Source organism: Pestalotiopsis fici (genome assembly GCF_000516985.1).
Source record: "Pestalotiopsis fici W106-1 unplaced genomic scaffold PFICI_Scf_2, whole genome shotgun sequence".
Lineage (NCBI taxonomy): Eukaryota > Fungi > Ascomycota > Sordariomycetes > Amphisphaeriales > Sporocadaceae > Pestalotiopsis > Pestalotiopsis fici.
Window position 1 is genome coordinate 4,825,453 of NW_006917092.1, and position 17,867 is coordinate 4,843,319.

Consider the following 17,867-nt stretch of genomic DNA (forward strand, 5'->3'; position numbering starts at 1 on the left):
CTATCGTGCTAGATAGGCTTCTAAGCAACCTGTAATCTAGTAGTCGCCTTTACCTCCCTCGAGTGATTGCCATCATCTCGTGCAGGAGAGAATTTCTGAACATTCATTGATGGCCGGCACTTCACAAGATCAGAAGCGTCAGCACTGGGCCATCCGATATCTATCTTCAAACTCTAGACTACGGCATACACAATCTCTTTCCTTCTGTCGGGCTCCTCGACTTCCCCAGAATCATTCTTGCTCATGGGCAGGGCCTCGGCTTCAGTCAACCAGAAACTCCAATCTGCGCCCTCGCGTGGCAAAGTTGCCATTTCGCAGCGAGCCTTGACGATGGCCAGGCCAAGGGGATCGGATTCAGGCTGCTCGATCCAAGAAAATCCATTCTGCCAATAGTCAAATCTATTCCGACGGTATGTCCAAGAATAGTCACTAAATCTGTCCTCTGCAAGAGTCTGGATGTAGTGTAGAGAGCTACCGGGCCATAGCGCCGTAATGTGGCCGTCCACTTCCGATTTGACTGTTTGAACACCCAGAGTTAGTTTTATCCATGTCCAAATACAGAGGTTGACAAGACTCACACCAACTACGACAAGCTCCGCTCCAGACCATCTCTTTCATATAGTTCTGTGTGTGGATTGAGAAGTCATTTTGCGCTTCCTGAGTAACGTCAAAAGCCTTGACATCTTCTCGACAAAATTTGCTGATCAGTCGGATGAAATAGTCACTTGTGGCTTCGAGAACCCCTAGTGTAGACACATCAATACTTTTGTGGAGTAGCGAAGGACGGATGCAACCTACCCATAAGCCCTCCATTTGATATCGGCGTGTTGGGCCCAAGGAATGTGAGATAGTTGGGGAACCCTGCAACTCCAGTCCCCATGTAGGATACAGGTCTCGACTCCCACAAGCTCTGCAAGTTGGTTCCCTTTCTACCAATGATCGGGAAGCGAGGTCGGAAGCTTGTATCAAATCCAGTAGCGGCAATGATGATATCAACTGCACGCAACTCCTCCTTACCTTCTACACGGTCCGCCCCTGCGGCTACTATTCCCTCACGCTGAATCTTTACAATGTTGCCAAACCTCGGATGCACGTTGGGCCTCTGCAGGGCAACCAGGTATGGAGCCGATGGATTGATGCGACGACAACCAACCTCGAAAGACGGTATCAATTGTGCTTGCAGGTCTGGGCTCTTGATGAGCTCTCGCATGTAGGCATCATATGTCTGGCGCATGTTTTCCTGCTCTGGCGTTCCTTTTCGAAAGGCCGAGAACATGCTGTTGAAGCCGTCCTCCATATCCTTTCGCATGGACAGAGAATGGGATGAATCTTCTCGAAGCCGACGCATTTCATCCTTTGTGTATACCGGGTTATCAAGTGTGCCGGGAGGAAGGCCGACGGGGGGACAGATCCATGATGGTGTTCGAATATAGATGTCGACAGATTGGCAAGTCGGCTGGATCGCTGGAAGTACCTGTACCGCGCTGGCTCCTGCACCAATGATTGCCACTCGCTTGTCTCTCAGGTCGACTGAATCATCCCAGTTTGCAGTATGCAAAATAGGTCCATCGAAATCTGACAAGCCAGGGACCGCGGGCATTTTGTAATTATTGAGGATTCCACCAGCATTCACCAGAATCTCGCAATAGAAAACCCTTGTCGAGACCCTGCCAACTTTAACCGACCAAGTGCCATCCTCTTCATTCCAGCGAGCGTCTGTTACCTCGGAGTTATAGGTGATGTATCTTGCAAGACCGTAGTGATGGCAAACATCTTTGAGATACTGCTGAATCTCAGGTGAGTCTGCATAGCTAATTGACATTAGCACATTTTGTATAACGGTATCAAAAGTAAAGGTCTCACAATTTCGACCACTGCGAATTGGGTGCGAATGAGTATTGGTACACGTGACTAGGCACATCGCAGGCACATCCTGTAAATAATCAGTTGCTAAACCACAAGAACTCCCATCAAGATGATTCTTGGCTTACCTGGATAGCGATTTTCGAACCACGTGCCTCCCAAGTCCGAGTTCTTCTCAAGGATGCAGAACTCTACATTATCTTGAAGGTATGTTTTCAACTTATACGCTTAACGACAACACTATTAACAATCATCCCCAAAATGCCAAATCATTGTGACTCGATTAAGGACTCACCCATGAGAATTCCAGATACCCTGTAACCGCGACGTAGAAGCAATCATTTAGCCAGTTTCAACTGGTGTGGACTTGGCGAATTCACCTACCCAGCCCCGATGATGACGCATCGAGTTTGTCTCGAACGCCGAGCATCAGGGTTCTTACCGAAGGAGTCTATGAGCATTGCTAATGGTTGTTTTGCTTTTAGTTCCTTCTTGTTGATTTCTTCTTCTTGTCGTCTTGCACGGGATCGGATGATAGACAGTGCAATTGCTTGGAGATCTTCTATGTGGTGGTGTCTTTTGCTTTTCAGTCACGGTTTTGCTATATTTGTTTTTCGCTATTGATTATCAGTTCTACCTTTCCTACTGGAGTATGCGATAAGATCCCAGCCTAGTGCTAATTGGCGATGTGCTAGCATGCCCGGTTACGGTGATCAAGATAAGGGAGGACAGCATAGAGTTTTCCGGGTTTCCGTCCCCACCTGAAACCAACCCTTGCCGGCCGTTTCTGGCGAACCCCTTTCCATTATCCGAGTATGAAGTCTGTTGATTAAGTTTACGTATAATGAGGTAGGTTTGATAAGTGACTGCCTTCAATCGCCAGATACCTGTCCAGGGTATATGGTTTGTCAATTGTGGAGAGCTTCGCTAAGAATCATTATCAGACACTTTGGCCCAATGTGTCATTGCACACATTCGATACCTTGCACGATTTCCTTATCTGGGCAAATACCAAGAGCTTCGTTACTAAGTACCTAGGCAAATGTTTCGAAAACTTATCGGAGCCCCCGCTTGGCCCTCTGCCCATGTTAGTATTGATACGAAATGCGAATGGTGGCAATGACTGTCATGTATTGTGAAACTTGGAGGCGCTGCACAAAAGTGCGCGTTCGAACCTATCTACCTAGGTATTATGATTCATGGGTAGCACTACCACGATAGTTGCTCTAATGTACCTTTGCATGCCTCGGCGTCCAACTTCATACAGAAAGCATCCTCCTCCATGAATTTCCCCGTCTTCATTGCCTGCGTTGGCTGAGGCGATGCAGGCCACACGTCATGGCCCAATGTTTCTTCGTGCTTACGATGTGCCATGACCAGCTCACGTACGGTTTTCTGGAAGAATAGCGGTCCCTTAGGTAGTGATCAAAGTTAGCCATGAGCCATCAGTTGCGCAGAGAATGAACATCACCAACCTTTTCCTTTTCAGGGTGCAGCTGTCCGTTGATGAAGATGCCGGCTTCCAGGTTCTTCTGCGTGCCGTTGCAGAGATCTTTGTCCTCTTGGAGAACTTGCTTATAAAAGTCATTGATTCTAGCAAAGTCCTCATCTGTTGTGTCGTTGCGGCGGAAGACGTCGTACTCCATCTTGGTTTTCCCGCTGCTGACTGGTATGCAGCGCATCATGTAGAAGAAGTCGGCACTGGGGAAAATGTTTAATAAGAGACCGGAAGTCATGGCTCGTGAACGTACGTTACAGTAAAACAAGCATTGGGAAACAGGAAGCTGCTGCAGACAATCATTGTCGTGTCGCTTTCATCCTTGTTCCTGTTCCAATGCTGAATGTGACCCCCTTTGGTCTCGACCCTGTAGACTGACAGGTCTGCAACAGCGGCTACCCCTGGGTGACCCGTTGCACAATGATAGCATTCATTGTAATTATCGGCCAGCGTTTTCCAATTGTAGTCGCCTTCCATGGACCACGAGTGGTCATATCGGTAGTCTCGCATGAGATCAAAGTGCGTCAGGCGAGGTTGAATATCAACACCCTCAAAGTCATCTTCCCAGGCAACGTCGGGCTTTCCAGCTTGGAGGTTCACCCAAATGAAGCCCTTGGCGTCAATGTGGACGTTTACGGGAAGCAGAGCATGCTGAGTCTTGTCGAAATCAGCTACGGTGTCGAATCGGGGGGCCTTGGCCAGATTTCCCTTGAAGCCATACGACCAGCCGTGGTATCTGCATGAGAGTATGCTGGCGCTGCCGCAGTCTTGGGTCACAACAGGAAATGCGCGGTGGCGACAAATGTTGTGGAAACCATTGATGTTGTTTTCACGGTCCTTGATGAGAAAAAATGAAAATCCAGCCTCGGTAAAAGAAACATAGTCGCCAGGCTTTTGGAATCTCAGACTATGTGTGACCAGAATCCACTTGCGAGAGAAAATGGCACGCCGCTCCAACTCGTACATGGCCGAAGAACGATACCATGATGCTGGTAGAGCGCGCTCTTCCTCCTCGGCAGGTGGTGTCCGGCTCTGGTCGGAGGCTTTTTTGTTGAGACCGAAGTAGTTGAGCATAGTGAGTAATTTGGAAATAGTCAGAAAAACCTCAGCATGTATGGTGTCAGTCAAGCGATGATGGACGGGCGACTTCTCCCTGCAGCTCTTGAGCCGTGAAAGATTAGCTCTTGATAAGCTTTTGGCGATGGCGAGTTGCAGGTGGCCGTCCAAATAATTGAGCTAGATAACTTCTTTACACAGACCAATCGTGAACATAGTATAATCGCCGATTCTTGGCGGTTGTCCCCGCTCTTTCTCAGACTCCACTTGGACCCCTGATTCCCTTCTCTTAACTCCCAAGTCGACCTTATCGTTGTTGGAGCGCCAGTCAAGCTCACATGTCATGAGGGAAATGTACTGTGTGTGACGTCGAGATTACCCGTTGTGACATGCACAAGACGGAATTCCGCGTGTGCAATCAATCTAACAGCGAACACGGTGCACTTTGACCAAGCTATATGCTGATTTCGGCGATCCAAGCTGATCTTCAGGAAGTCGGCCTGATCATGTCCATCGTCGCCGCTTCAGCGACCAGAATGATGCCCCTGGTATGGATATCTTGGTATGAAGCGAAATAATTGTATTATCAAATTTGCTAAGAGCTCGTTGTTGCAGCGTCCCAGATGTGTACGAGTGGCCCGTCAACCCCATACACAGGATCCTGCCTGGGAACTGCTACTGCAGCAATCTCTTCAAACAATGCATCATTATTGTCTAGTAATCTTTTTCCATACTCGTTACGCCATTTTGGTGCTTCCTGGGGGTATACGCCAACGTATCTGTACCTTTGTTCTGGGCTGGTCATTTTATCATCTGCGCTGACCGAAGCGTGTGAGACACCAGCTGGCACCACGATTACATCTCCCGCTTGAACACGACATCTGGCGCCCATTTCTCCAGAATCGGCACCACCCACTCCGAAAATTAGTTCGGAGCTGCCTTGGAAAACACCTAATCAAGGTATAGTCAGCCATCAGACTATCGTGATTGTATTTCCAACTAAATCCTACCATAACACTCATGTGTATTTGGGTGAAAGTGCTTGGCGGTTATAGCCCCCCAGGTCCCCTGTAAGTGTTAAATTGCTGTAATATTTCATCTTTCGGAACGACGCACCCTCCTCTCCCATCCACTTTTTTCAAGAAATTCTTTGGTATGGGCTTCATCATGGGGTTTGGGGAGGACATTTCGGTAAACGAGCACGGGCAGCCGGTTGTTTGGGGAATAATCCGTGGACGGAATATGATACTCCTCAGGTCGGACGGACATTGTGAATCATTGATTTCAGGCTGGTTAGTTCCAAGTCAAAGGTTGACGAAACGTATGATCAAAGCTTCCCGAATAATGCACGGAAGCTGCTAGGTGGTAGAGAATGTGATAGTTCATGAATACTCGAACGGACTCCGGGTACCTCCATCGATAAGAACTAATGATGAGGGACCAGTAATATGGCCCAACGGTACTGTCATTGCCAGGCTTTCATTTTGAGCGCCAGTGCCAGGAGACAAGCGGGGACTGGCTAAAATCGCCCAATCTGGGAATCCATGTATGCGATGACAGATAGCAGCACAGCGACAAGAAGAATGCTACGAATGTAGTACATATTACTTAGGAGCAGCGAGCGGGGAGCGGAGGCTGCGCTGTGTTACTTAACCTAGTACTAGCTATCAGTTCTGCGGGGGCGGGCCGATCGAACTCCGTGATTCATCAATTGAGATTTCCCCCCTGTCACTATCTCGATAGAGGTGGAGTTCCAGCCACGAAAAACACGGGATTTGCATTCAGGTCTCAAATCTCCGTGCCCTCTACCCATGATTTCCTATCCTCAATCCTCAGAGGTCCACTTGATAACAACGCGCGCAGTGCTTCGGACATACTGTGTATCTGCATCAAGACTGCGATAGGACTGGACGAGATCTAGATGCTTTATTCCCTGTCGTAGGCCTCCCTAATCGACCAATGATACTCCTCGCGATACAAAATTCGACTGTATTGGATGCTCCCCAAGCCGGCGCCATTATCAAGACATTGGCCAGGAGGACCTAGCTGTCAAGCTCTATAGAAAGTTGCTAAATCATTTCTGTCACGACAAGAGATTTTTGTGACTTGCACCAACCTTCTTGTCCTTCTCCACAGAGTGAGGATTCTCCGCAATGTCTCCAAGTCCCGAGCCCACAGCTAGCCAAGGCGCCGACGGCGGCGCGCCCCGCCATCACGACAAGGAGCCGCCGTCGATGCACGATTTCGAGGCCGGCGACATGCTCACTGACCCGGCAGAAGAAAATGTACCAACAACGACACGCCGCGAGGTATGGAGTTGGTACGCCTACTATATAGGCGCCAACGGACTCTCCTTGTTCAATTTTGGTCCGACTGCTTTTCAGAATCTGCTCTCTCAGGCTGCACCCGAGGACACGGGCCTGCTCCCGTTTGCTGGTCACGAGCGCGATGTCAACAGCATCGTCCTCCTCGCCAACGGCATTTCCTTTGCCATTCAAGCCATTCTGTTCCTCATCATTGGCGCGTACGCCGACTTTGGTACCGGGCGGCGCTGGGTCCTCCTGGTCTGGTCCGTGATAGCCTACGGCGTGGGGTTTGGCTGGTTGGGGGTCCACGATGCAAGCAAGTGGCAAATTGGCGCAGGCTTGTATATTGTGGGATTAATTGCCTACCAAATGACGCTCACGTATTGGACTGCTGCTTTTCCCTCTCTGGCCAGAAACACACCTCAGCTGAAAGAAGCAGCCTTGGCTTATCAGGCAGGAGACATAACACAGGAAGAAATGGATCGCAAGGACGAAACAGAACGAAGTCGACTCAGCAACGTGGCCTTTTACATCCAATCTCTTGGAGAAATTGTAATTCTCGCCATCATTGTGGGCATCATGTTTGGCGTCAAAGTCGACGCTAGTTCAGCGAACAACAACTGGGGACTGTCGGTCCTCGTCGCCTTTGCCACCGCCTGCTGGCTCGTTCTCTCAATCCCGTGGTTCTTGATGGAACAGAAGCGTCCCGGTATGAAAGTTCCCGAAGGCAAGAATATCGTGACGATGGGGTTCTGGCAATTGAAAGAGGCGTTTCTGAAAATGTGGCACCTCAAACAAAGCTTGATCTACCTGGGGGGTTACTTTCTTCTTGGCGACTCTCTCAACACCACTGTCACGGTCATTGCGACATTGCAGAACCAGGTTGTTAGCTACGACACGTTGACACTGACATACCTTCTTATTGTTGGGATAGCGGCTCAAGCTGCCGGCATCGGCGCCTTCTGGCTGATACAGAAACGCTTCCACTTGAGCGCCAAGGTCATGTTCAATGCGGTCATGGTCTCCATCATTCTTCTGGACGGATGGGGAATGATTGGAAATTGGACCGACAAATTTGGCTTCAAGAATGTTTGGGAGATTTGGCTCTACCAGGCATTTTATGGTCTCTTTGTGTGCCCATGGTACAGCTACTCACAGATCATGATCAGCTCCGTTACACCCAAGGGCCACGAGTTCTTGTTCTTTTCTGTTTTCAACATTATTGGAAAATCGTCGAGTTTCATTGGTCCATTTATGAGCAGTGCCATCATTGACGCTTCACCGGGCGGCAGCAACAACAGCGCCCCTTTTTACTTCTTGTTCGCACTCACTTTGGTCAGTACCATTTTCATCTGGGCATTTTTGGACCTGGAAAAGAGTGCGCGGGAACAGGAGGATTATCTCGTCAAGGAGAAGGCTCGCTTGGGGGAGCTTGCCCACTAGTGATCAACAATGCGTATGAACAGCACTATATACTGGATGCAAACATTGGCGTAAGGTATCTAGCTGTCTACACCTAATCAAATACCAATGGTTCAACTAGCTCTACAACAGAAACTTTAGCAACAGATCATAATCTATCAGCTTCAGTGTGCATTTGAAAAAGTATTCTCTATCCGCGATTCCATCAACGTACCTCTAAATCCTCAAACTCTTGTGCACGCAATCCTGGGCCACGCCAGGTATTTATGCTTTCTAGAAAAGCCATACTGGAGCTTTCTTATCATGAGACGGTGAAGAGGTTGGAGGGAAGCACCAAAAAAGAGAAAAGCCAAACGTTGACAGAGAAAATAGGGCTACATTAAATGATGTGAAGTTTCCTGATTCAAGGTTCAACTGACCTAGGCATACGAGTGAAAGAAATTCCGCAACAACGCTTAAATTGAAACTGGTAATCTTTAAAATCATTGCGGGCGGTTTACCCCCCTCTCCGCGCAGTACTTGTCAACCTCCTTGCGCAGTGTGTCTCTTTGCCTTACCGCCGTTTCCATGATATCCGTACATGTCTTGTCCACTCCACTCTCGCCCTTGACAGAATCGTAAATGCTAACCATTTCCTGCAACACGGCTTCGAGCTGGTTGGGCAACCAGGTCACAATGGGGCTGCCGCCGGTGGCTGTGGGGTGCGAAGTGCGCTTGAGAATGTACTCGCGAGCAAAGCACCAATGCCTCCAGCGGAATTCCCGCACCTGGTTCAGCAATTGGATCCAGTAACTCCGTGACTGGTTAATCAAATTCTCCTCCTCAACAGTGGTGGGCTTGGCGTCGACAGCCAGGGCGTACTTCTTTAGCCCGAGTTCCAAGGAGCAGCCCTTTGCCCACTGGAGGAAGCCTCGGTGATTGGTCGGCCTGTACTCGCGGAAGTCTTTCAAGATCTCTGTAAGTGGTGTGCTAGGCATGGGCACCTGAAGGAAATTGTCCATGAGCGGAACAATGGAGTCATTGGCGCCGCTCTCGCCACGAAAGGAGAGGGGTTTGCCGTCGTTCAAGCCCTCATACACGACGCCGTTGGGGAACATGCTCTGGGAGGTGATGCCAAAGATGAAAGTCCGGAAGCTGGTGTACTCTGTGGGACGGGACTTGTCCCACATGGTCTCCATGGTTTGGTTGATCTTTTGCAGTGCACCCAGCATCAAGCCCATGCCCTCGTTGAACTTGCTGCGTCGCTCAATGGAGTCGGCGCACGGCTCAGCGGCAGCATCAAAGGCCTTCATGGTTCCGTCGATCAAGGGCCCGGTGTTCTTCACCATGTCGATGTGCACAAGGACAAAACCCGCTTCCGAAGACGTGGGGTCGAGACCGTGCTCAAAAGCGCGAATCAGTCGCAGGTTGGAGTATTCCATGCCCTTGGCCTGGTCCACGAGGTAGTAGTTGTATAGGGCATAGGAACCAGCATACTCCATGAACGGCTTGAATCCACAGCTGGATTAGAGTCAGTCATATTCTGGAATGTGTGCAGGTAACCGAAACAGAATCGATGTCCCAGAAGAAGACCCATTGACTTACATAGCAGCGCATCGTGCAATTGGTTGTGCAATGTTGGCTGGCAAAAAGTCCCGCCCAAGACCGTAGGGCTCCCCTTTGATAAATTTGTGATGGCACGGCTCAAGCAGGTAAGCTGAAGCCAGGAAAGAATAGTCTCTGTACAGAGCATTCTGGAGCGGCAAGTTATCCTTGTACTTTTCCACGGCCTCTGTTAGATTGGGCAGCTCCTTGTCGACAGTCTCTCCCAGCTTATACTGTGCTAGGAGACCGGGCTCTCCTGAAAGAGTCTTGACGGGCATGCGCTGGAGGATACCCTCGAAGACATCAAATTCCTCGGGTAACTTGACAATGGGGTCGGCCCTGGGAAGGAAGCCTCGGGTCGTCGAGACCATGAATGCAGGGAGGGAAAGGTCATCGGGGCGAGGATCGCCTAGAACCTTGAAAGGCGGCGATTCAATACCAACAGATCCCATGCTTGTTGATGTGAGCCAAAATCGTGAATATAAAGGCGCGTTAAGGTGAGTCCAATAGGCAGAAAGTATGTGGTGGTACTACAGATGAGTCTTGTGATGCTGAACTATCCAGTTCCTTCTTTTGCATCCGGGAACTTTCAGTCGCCTATATAATCCGTGGCCGGAATGAGTTCCGGCCACTGTTCCGGCCTCTGTGGCGGGGACGGGATACGGAAATCGGCGGCCACATTGTTTGCGTATTGCTGACTCCGGGTTTTGTGGATCGATTGGTATGTTCTGGGCCATTCCTCTTGCCGTTCATGATGCTCTGCGAGTTGATTAGTCCGTGGCTACCCTACGAGACAGTACATAACCTAAAAGTAGACCATTTTTGCGACGAACTGCATAGATTATCAATAGAGGTACACTGAAGGACTAATTCTGTGCATTACAATGTGATTTACATGAAATTGTGTTTTTACCTACACATTTTGAGACGTCTATATCTCAAGATGACCTCAGCTTTCGAGGCGACTGCCGAGATCCACTCAGACTACCTGAAAACCTGTGTGGGGGTATGGTTCGGCCATTCTCTAGACATGCCTGAAGCGGCAAAACACGGATTTTCGCCATGTCTCCGTGTCTTCAGCAATGATTGCAAATACAATTATCGTGAATGAAAGATGAGGGGGCAAATGCATGGCTTCTTCAAGGCACTTGCTCAGCGGCCACGAGTATCCAATGAGAAGGCGTCATCCTATCCTAAACGAGGGCTTGGGCGCAAGTATTCATGAGATATCATTCGCCTGTCGTGCTAGTGGGCCGATAAGCCACCATGCGCAAGCCGGAAATGCCAAAATTACCGTGCCCACTTTCACCACCCCAGCTATAGAGATATGGGCGGGGCCGCAAACCTGCCCCAGCACCAATATTAAGCTCAGGTGGGCACGGAAACCCGACTTGCACCATGTCCATTCCACCCTTCAACTTCTCACCTGCTACTGCTTTGAAATCCGTCCATTGTTGAGAGCAAAATCCGTGTTTTAGCCAGGTGATGGCGGGGAGTCCGGGTGGCCGAATTCAGTCATCTCGGCGATCCTGCGAAAACTGCCGGTAAGATTCCCCACTCATGCCATGGTCCCTCCGTAAGACTGTCCCGTCTCTAATGGCCGAATATTCATAGGCGGAAGAAAACAAAATGCACAGGTGAAAGACCCGTCTGTTCATTTTGTCGCCGATTACAACAGCAGTGCTATTACCTACCACGCGATGGCAAGAAACACCAAGAAACCCATCGTGGGGTCCATCAGAGGTGAGAGTCTCATGATCATCTCAAGCTAAGCTTTCGCCTGGCACTAAAACTGTCGGACTTGTAAAGGAATGGTGCGTCCAAGAGACAATGCCAGCTTTCAGGTGGTATCGTAAGGGAGAATTCTAGGTAGCTCCCGTCCTCGCCGGCATGCAAAGCCAGAGTTGATCTCGTAGTCAGACACTAACATGCCTGGATAAGACGAGGACCGGTAAACTGTCCAGCAAAGGAGGTAGCACCCACGACGGTTGCCAACACAGAGGATGAGCTGCTATCAGAGTTGTTGGATGACGCCGTAGACTTGTATGAAGAGCGGATGAATTTCCAGCCGATCTCATTATTTTGTCCACGGACTTTGCGGGAGACGCTTCTAGAAGCACCGCATTTCTTGCAGTGGACGTTTCTTTCGCTTTCAATGATGTATTTCGGAGGCGAGGACATTGAAGTGTCCAAGAGAGAAGCCGTCAAGCGTCATTCAGCATCAGCTCGCGTGGTTGCCACCCAGCTCGCAGCAGAAGGGACCGCGAAGCTCGAAGTCTCCCAGTGCCTATGTCTTACAGCACTGGGGCATATCCTAGGTGCGTGATATCTTTCAGTTACAGCAGAGTATTTATTGACAAGCTTGGTGTTCAGCCGGGGAAGGAGGATTAGCTTGGATGACCCTAGGACTTGCTACTAGATTGGAAGTCATGAGAATCAGTCAACCAGAGCAGTCCAAGACCAGTGTGGATAGGGAAGCCAGCTCAAGGTGTTATTGGAGCATTCGCTCTCTGGAAAACGGATTTGCGCCACAGTCATTCCCTCAGTTCCAGGACCTTCATGCCCCCGCCTACCCCCCAGACATGGAGGCGCCTCAGCCAGTTGACAAGGGAAGGCGACAGTCTGTTCACGACCTTGCACTCATGGATGATGAGTGCATCCAAGGCAGTGGGATATTTGCCCACAGTATCCGAGTCATGTCGTCCTGGCGGGATGTCAGTAAGTGGTTGCACGATATTCGACATGGAAACGCGGAGAAGCCTTGGCTGCCAACCTCAAAGTTTGCCGAGTTGACTCAACACCTTTACGACTTGGAAAACAACCTCGACTACAAGCACTGCTTCAGGAATGCCAGGCTACCCGATCGCTCGTTGGATGAGCTGCACAGGGACCAGGAATATTGGCGATGTTGGATGCTATACCATGTTCGATTCCATGCGTGTTTAGCTCTGTTGAACCACCCCTTTGTGCATCTAGTAGCTTTGAGGAACGGCAACCGCTCGCCATCGCCGCGTAGCTTTTTGCAGATTGTTGTCGACCAGGCGCTATACCATTCAAGTTGGGTCATACGACTCATCAACATGTGTATCGAAATCGGATTTGACATCCATGACCCCTTCACTAGTGACATTGTTATTGCTGTGGCAACTGTCCCTTGGATCATGCAGTATGCTCGAGACCAAAAGGTCGCAGCTCACTCGAAAGAGAACCTCAGTCAATGTCGCAGTTTCCTCAGTAATTTGTCGCAGTCCTGGCCTCGGGTCGTTCAAAAGGTGAGGTCCAAGAGTTTCTTACCCAAAAGCTTGTCATATTAATTCATAGAAACAGTTGGCCACACTCGACCAGCTACAGTCCATGACGGACTGTGCAACCTCGCAAAACACCATCAGCTTCAAGCCCGCCCAGCTCTGGCAGCTCCTCGACCCATGCATCTCGGAACTGTCAGCACAAAGGAATGCAAACTCACAGAGCGCCTCTGACCAAAGTACCACGATGCGGGTCCATACCACCTTTATCCACCCTCTAGTCGATGAAGAAGCATCCGGCGAAGTCCCCAAGACAGTTTCTGAAGCTCCGTTCTCCTTGGAGTTGTCCGCCGAGATGGGTCAGCAGTTCCTGTTTGACGACTTCTTCTTGCAGCCGCTGCATCTAGACCAGACATGGATAGATATCGGACCTAGCATGAACATTACTTAGTCTGATTTACGATCATGAATCACTTCCTGGCCATCGGTTGTATAGACAGGGGGACAGGGGAACTAGCAGACCAAGGCAAGCTTGAAGAACCAAGGCGTTACGTGTGAGAACATTAGGAATATTTTGATACGGGCAGCTAAAAGAGAACTAACAATCTATACCTCAGACAAGATCCATACCTGTGCAGAGCACCTCTCGCTTCCCTACACACTCGAGAATGGCTCGAGTCTGAGTCATCATTGTCGCACCTGTAGTGAGGGCCAGCGCAACCGTGTTTGTCGTGAAGCCATCAGAACCCTGAAGCAACCCTCCAATATTGGTGCACGTCTTTCCAGCAATCTTGATCCATTCCTCAATGGCCAGGTACACGCTGTACCCGGCGCCAGAGGCCCAGGATTCTATGTGAAGAATGGCGTGGATAAGCATCTGCCCAATATTTGCAAAGAGACCAAGAATGTACCCAACTTTTCTGCCAAGGAGGGCTCCAAGGACGGGAAGTCCTCCAAGCACCCACATCATGAATCGCTTGGCGAACCACGGATCCTCGTCCCATATCTTCTTGAAACTAAAGGTTCCGTTCGTGATGTCCTCCATCTTGATTTTGGCAATGGATGCAAACTGAGCAAGCCAAACCACCAGCTTGAGTGCTGCGCTCACAAGACATCTCTCGAAGCTGTAGACTGTCTCTGGGAGGAATGTTTTAGGCCAAGAGTATAGACCATAGAATAGGAAACTGCCAACAGGAATGCCGAGCTTGATGATATTTCCACCACCACTGCTGGAAGCCATGAATCTCTTCTGATTGGCCTCGATGGCTTTGCGTTTCTCTTCCGACATCTTGAAGCTTGGTGCCGGTGCTTTGCTCTTGGAGTCTACATTGCCGACTGCTGCCAAGCTGAACGTCACGGTGTTGGCGGCCGCCCATGAGCCACCGGAATCAGCAGCCGCTTCTTCTAGTCGGACACGACCCATACGTTGATCGAGCTCCGCGCGATGCGCATTTGGCGCAATGAGCGACCCAATGCCTTCTACCTCCTTTGGCCTCTTTCCAGTCACCATCTTGTAGATTATGGTAGCGGGGATAGCCAACAGCAGTGCGACAACGTCCAAGATTGTCATGTCGTCGCCCGAGATCTTCTTGTACAGGGCGGACAAGATTCGGATCTGGATAGGCTGATTGATGCCGTCGGTGAACATGAGCAATATTTCGCCAAAAAGCTCCGATCAAAGTGGTGACAACAGCCTGTATCATGCCCAAAAGGTCTTCCAGGAGCTCAATGCCGAGCTTGGCAAAGATCTGATCAAGGCTCGGTGTGCTTGTTTTGAAGACATCGCCAAAGTTGGAAATCAACCGGCTCATCAATCTCTCCATCTGGTCCCCAAGATTCGATAGGCGCGCGAGGATTCGGTCAACAGGCGAGGTTACTCCGGTCGAATCTCGTGGACCGCCGCTGTGGGACAAATGGTAGCTTCCGTAGCTGGCCTGAGGTGAATTGAAAACCTCCTCTTCCTTGGAATTATTCCTGTCCCCTTTTGCTTTCTGGAGAGCATCTGGATTCTTCCCAGCCTTCTGTCCGCCTAATTCACTAGGGAGCTTCTGACCTTTCAACGCCCGAACCTTGATCTTCAGGTCTTCAAAGAAGGTGTTGGTGTTTTCCTCGAGCAATGCCACAGCATCGACTCCCCACAGAAGTCCCTGGGTGGTAAAGTTGACGATCAAGTTCTTGACATCCAAGATGTCGTCCCATTCAAAGAGGAATGTGATGAAGTTGATCACCTTTTTGACACCGTCCACAATTGTTTCGAGTACTTTCTGCACCACTACCACTACATGCTGGACAGTTTCAATGATAAAGTTAAACACTTTTCCAGCAATCTTGACGACAAATTTCCACGCCTGACCGACCTTCTCCAACGCCCATTTGGCTCCTTGTTTGATTTTCTCAGCAACCCACTGGAGCGCACCCCAGATGCGCCGCCCGACGTTGCCGAAAAAGCTTCCAATCGAGTTCATGGACACGATGCTGTTCGATTCAATGCCAGTCATTGTGTTGGCTGTGATGTGCTTGCCAGCAGCTAGCGACTTGCGAGCTTCTGCGAGGTCTTTCAAGGCTCCAAATGCTGAATCAAGATATTCCTGGCTGTCATTCTGGCTGACTAGCGGAGTGCCATCTGGTAATTTCAGGTTCTTCAAATCAGCAGAGTTTTGGACTGCAAAAAGTTTGTCAAAGAGCTTTGAGCTCGGATCAATCTTGTATGGGCCGTTTGTGATTTGTTTCGACTGCAGGTCCCAAGCGTCTAATGTCAGTGTGGGAGCAGCTAGAGACTCGTCGCTGCGGAGGACGGGAAGGACGACGGTGGTGGTATCGGAGGGGTCTGTTTTGACCTCGGTGCCGGTGAGGCTCCCTCTGATTGATTTATTTGCCATTCACGAGCATTTCGGCTGTGGTTGAGCATGTTAACCTGAATGAAGTGTTTACCAGGTTGGCGTCCATCTCTGAGTCTAGGGCAAGGATCCGTATGGTATAGGAGTCAAACTCAATCATTTCGTCGATTTGCGGGATAAGAATCTCGACAGGGGCATGCCACAAGGCCGTTTGGTTATCTTGTTCCAACATGACCATGTGCCCATCCCGGCTAACGACAAACAGTTTCTGGCCAAGTCGAGGATTTTGAATTGCGGCGAACCTGTCGCTCGCGGCATCCCGGAGCAAAAGTGGAATGGGAAGAGTCCTTGCCTCGGGCTGTGCAAAGGCTGTGTTTGCATCGAACTCTTGGTACGAAAGCGTCGCAGATTTGGTCAAGGACCAGACCGACAACCAACCTCGCGTTTGTGAAACGTGCAACTGTTCAACCTCGAAGTAGGCATCAGAGTCGTCGAGGATGATGGGCTCGGTGTTGCCTTCGATGCAACCTTGAGCACTTATCCACGATAACGTTTTTCCACCGATCAAAAGGTCTGTCAGGCCATCGGCATTATCAAACGAGGCTAGCTGTGTGGCGCCCTCGGGGACAGTTTGCTCGATGCTCTTGAGGATTGGCGTGCGCTCTTCGGGATCCAACCCAACGAAGCGCATGGACAACTTTGAAGGCACTGCTTGAAGTCAGGGCTGGATTGGACAAGGTCTTGAAGATGTGGCTTGAAAGTCTCAAGAGCGCTGATCCCGGAGAAACGCACAATATTCTCGGCTACGCTCTCAAGGTCGATATTCCAGGCAGTACCTCACACAAACAGTTACTGGAGAAAATTGGCGATGCCAAGATACCGCCATCCTTTACGCCTGCAGCCGTGCAGTTTCAGACAATCGGAAATAGACAGCAAGCCGGCTCAACGGCCAATTCCGATGACGACTATAATGCTTTCCTCTTCACCGAGATGTGTTACACACAAAGCCCCGAGGAGGTTGCAAAAGGTATCGTCGGGCCTCCCCAGTTCCCGCAAAACGATTTGCAGTGGAGCGGAAATTGGTTCTATGATTCCATCGGAGGTTCCATGGCCATGTCGAGCGAAATCTTCATGAACGAAATTGTCGGTAGGCTGACCAGACCCCTATATGAGAAGGCCACGGCCTTTGCAGAGCCGCTGGCAAAGGGGCAGACGTGGGATGCCGATGCACGAGTGAGAGACATGAAGCCCAGAAGGAACTTCCTCCCAGCCTGGAACCATGCAGATGAATGGGTCAAGACCAAGGACAATCAGTGGAAATTTGAGTCGACCCTGCAAGCCAATCACAATAACCTGACGTGGTGGGAAACCGGCAAGGCAACTCTGTACAATATCCAGGTTAACGTGGATTCGCGCATGTCGACATGGCTGGTGGCTATCCCAGGTACCGGAGATTTCGAAATCCGGTAGCGAATCATGACCGTCACGAAATGGGTGAACCATGCGAATACATATGTATTCGATGCCACTTCGACCTTCCACTGGAAGTACAAAGTGAGCCTTTCGGCGGTCACTTCAGACGCACAGCTAACTGCGCTGGCCCATTACGTAAAAGGAGAACAAGACCTCACGTCAACAATCACGAGTGGAGGCAAGGTAATTCACGGTGTTGGCAGTGACGATACTCCGGACGAGAAAAAGAAATGGGACGGATACCAAGATCTGCTCAAGAACACTATTGTCGACAAGATGACAGACACCAGCACCTTCGAGAAGACACTTCAAGATGGCCTGAACGGACAGAAGAGATTCGTCTCCCCTTCTGGAGGAACTTTCGATATGAAAGACCCGATTTTCACAGTGGCTGGCGACTTGATGCTTGGGCTGACATATAGGGAGGGCCAGTCAAAGTCACAAAAGTCTGGCAACCAACAAGTACAAACCAGCTGATATGACTCACTCTGGTAACTTTGACACTTTTTGACAAAGTCGTGCTTTCTTTTTCATGTCACTATCTCTTTATCATAAAATTCGCAGAATAATATACCCACTTTGG

At 50.0% G+C, this 17,867-nt stretch overlaps 8 protein-coding genes across 8 annotated transcripts; 3 read left to right on the top strand and 5 right to left on the bottom strand.

Moving 5' to 3' along the window:
- Window positions 1-173: 173 nt before the first annotated feature.
- Window positions 174-2,324, bottom strand: PFICI_03642 (uncharacterized protein; the record flags this gene model as incomplete). The annotated part of the gene is made up of 7 exons (XM_007832223.1): window positions 174-517; window positions 579-743; window positions 799-1,811; window positions 1,864-1,933; window positions 1,992-2,090; window positions 2,159-2,178; window positions 2,248-2,324. The coding sequence occupies 7 exons, from the start codon at window positions 2,322-2,324 to the stop codon at window positions 174-176; spliced, it is 1,788 nt and encodes a 595-aa protein (XP_007830414.1).
- Window positions 2,325-3,072: 748 nt separating this feature from the next.
- On the bottom strand, window positions 3,073-4,435 carry PFICI_03643 (uncharacterized protein; the record flags this gene model as incomplete). Its single annotated transcript, XM_007832224.1, has 3 exons — window positions 3,073-3,276; window positions 3,339-3,564; window positions 3,615-4,435. 3 exons carry the CDS (start codon window positions 4,433-4,435, stop codon window positions 3,073-3,075), a joined length of 1,251 nt encoding a protein of 416 aa, XP_007830415.1.
- Window positions 4,436-5,012: 577 nt separating this feature from the next.
- On the bottom strand, window positions 5,013-5,686 carry PFICI_03644 (uncharacterized protein; the record flags this gene model as incomplete). The annotated part of the gene is made up of 3 exons (XM_007832225.1): window positions 5,013-5,368; window positions 5,428-5,485; window positions 5,534-5,686. 3 exons carry the CDS (start codon window positions 5,684-5,686, stop codon window positions 5,013-5,015), a joined length of 567 nt encoding a protein of 188 aa, XP_007830416.1.
- Window positions 5,687-6,570: 884 nt separating this feature from the next.
- PFICI_03645 (uncharacterized protein) lies at window positions 6,571-8,166 on the top strand (the record flags this gene model as incomplete). The annotated part of the gene is made up of 1 exon (XM_007832226.1): window positions 6,571-8,166. The coding sequence occupies one exon, from the start codon at window positions 6,571-6,573 to the stop codon at window positions 8,164-8,166; it is 1,596 nt and encodes a 531-aa protein (XP_007830417.1).
- A 461-nt stretch (window positions 8,167-8,627) lies between these two features.
- On the bottom strand, window positions 8,628-10,181 carry PFICI_03646 (uncharacterized protein; the record flags this gene model as incomplete). Its single annotated transcript, XM_007832227.1, has 2 exons — window positions 8,628-9,645; window positions 9,730-10,181. 2 exons carry the CDS (start codon window positions 10,179-10,181, stop codon window positions 8,628-8,630), a joined length of 1,470 nt encoding a protein of 489 aa, XP_007830418.1.
- Window positions 10,182-11,887: 1,706 nt separating this feature from the next.
- Window positions 11,888-13,425, top strand: PFICI_03647 (uncharacterized protein; the record flags this gene model as incomplete). The annotated part of the gene is made up of 3 exons (XM_007832228.1): window positions 11,888-12,047; window positions 12,103-13,001; window positions 13,057-13,425. The coding sequence occupies 3 exons, from the start codon at window positions 11,888-11,890 to the stop codon at window positions 13,423-13,425; spliced, it is 1,428 nt and encodes a 475-aa protein (XP_007830419.1).
- Window positions 13,426-13,587: 162 nt separating this feature from the next.
- PFICI_03648 (uncharacterized protein) lies at window positions 13,588-16,502 on the bottom strand (the record flags this gene model as incomplete). The annotated part of the gene is made up of 3 exons (XM_007832229.1): window positions 13,588-14,598; window positions 14,663-15,833; window positions 15,889-16,502. 3 exons carry the CDS (start codon window positions 16,500-16,502, stop codon window positions 13,588-13,590), a joined length of 2,796 nt encoding a protein of 931 aa, XP_007830420.1.
- Window positions 16,503-16,558: 56 nt separating this feature from the next.
- PFICI_03649 (uncharacterized protein) lies at window positions 16,559-17,761 on the top strand (the record flags this gene model as incomplete). Its single annotated transcript, XM_007832230.1, has 2 exons — window positions 16,559-17,255; window positions 17,367-17,761. 2 exons carry the CDS (start codon window positions 16,559-16,561, stop codon window positions 17,759-17,761), a joined length of 1,092 nt encoding a protein of 363 aa, XP_007830421.1.
- Window positions 17,762-17,867: the final 106 nt, after the last annotated feature.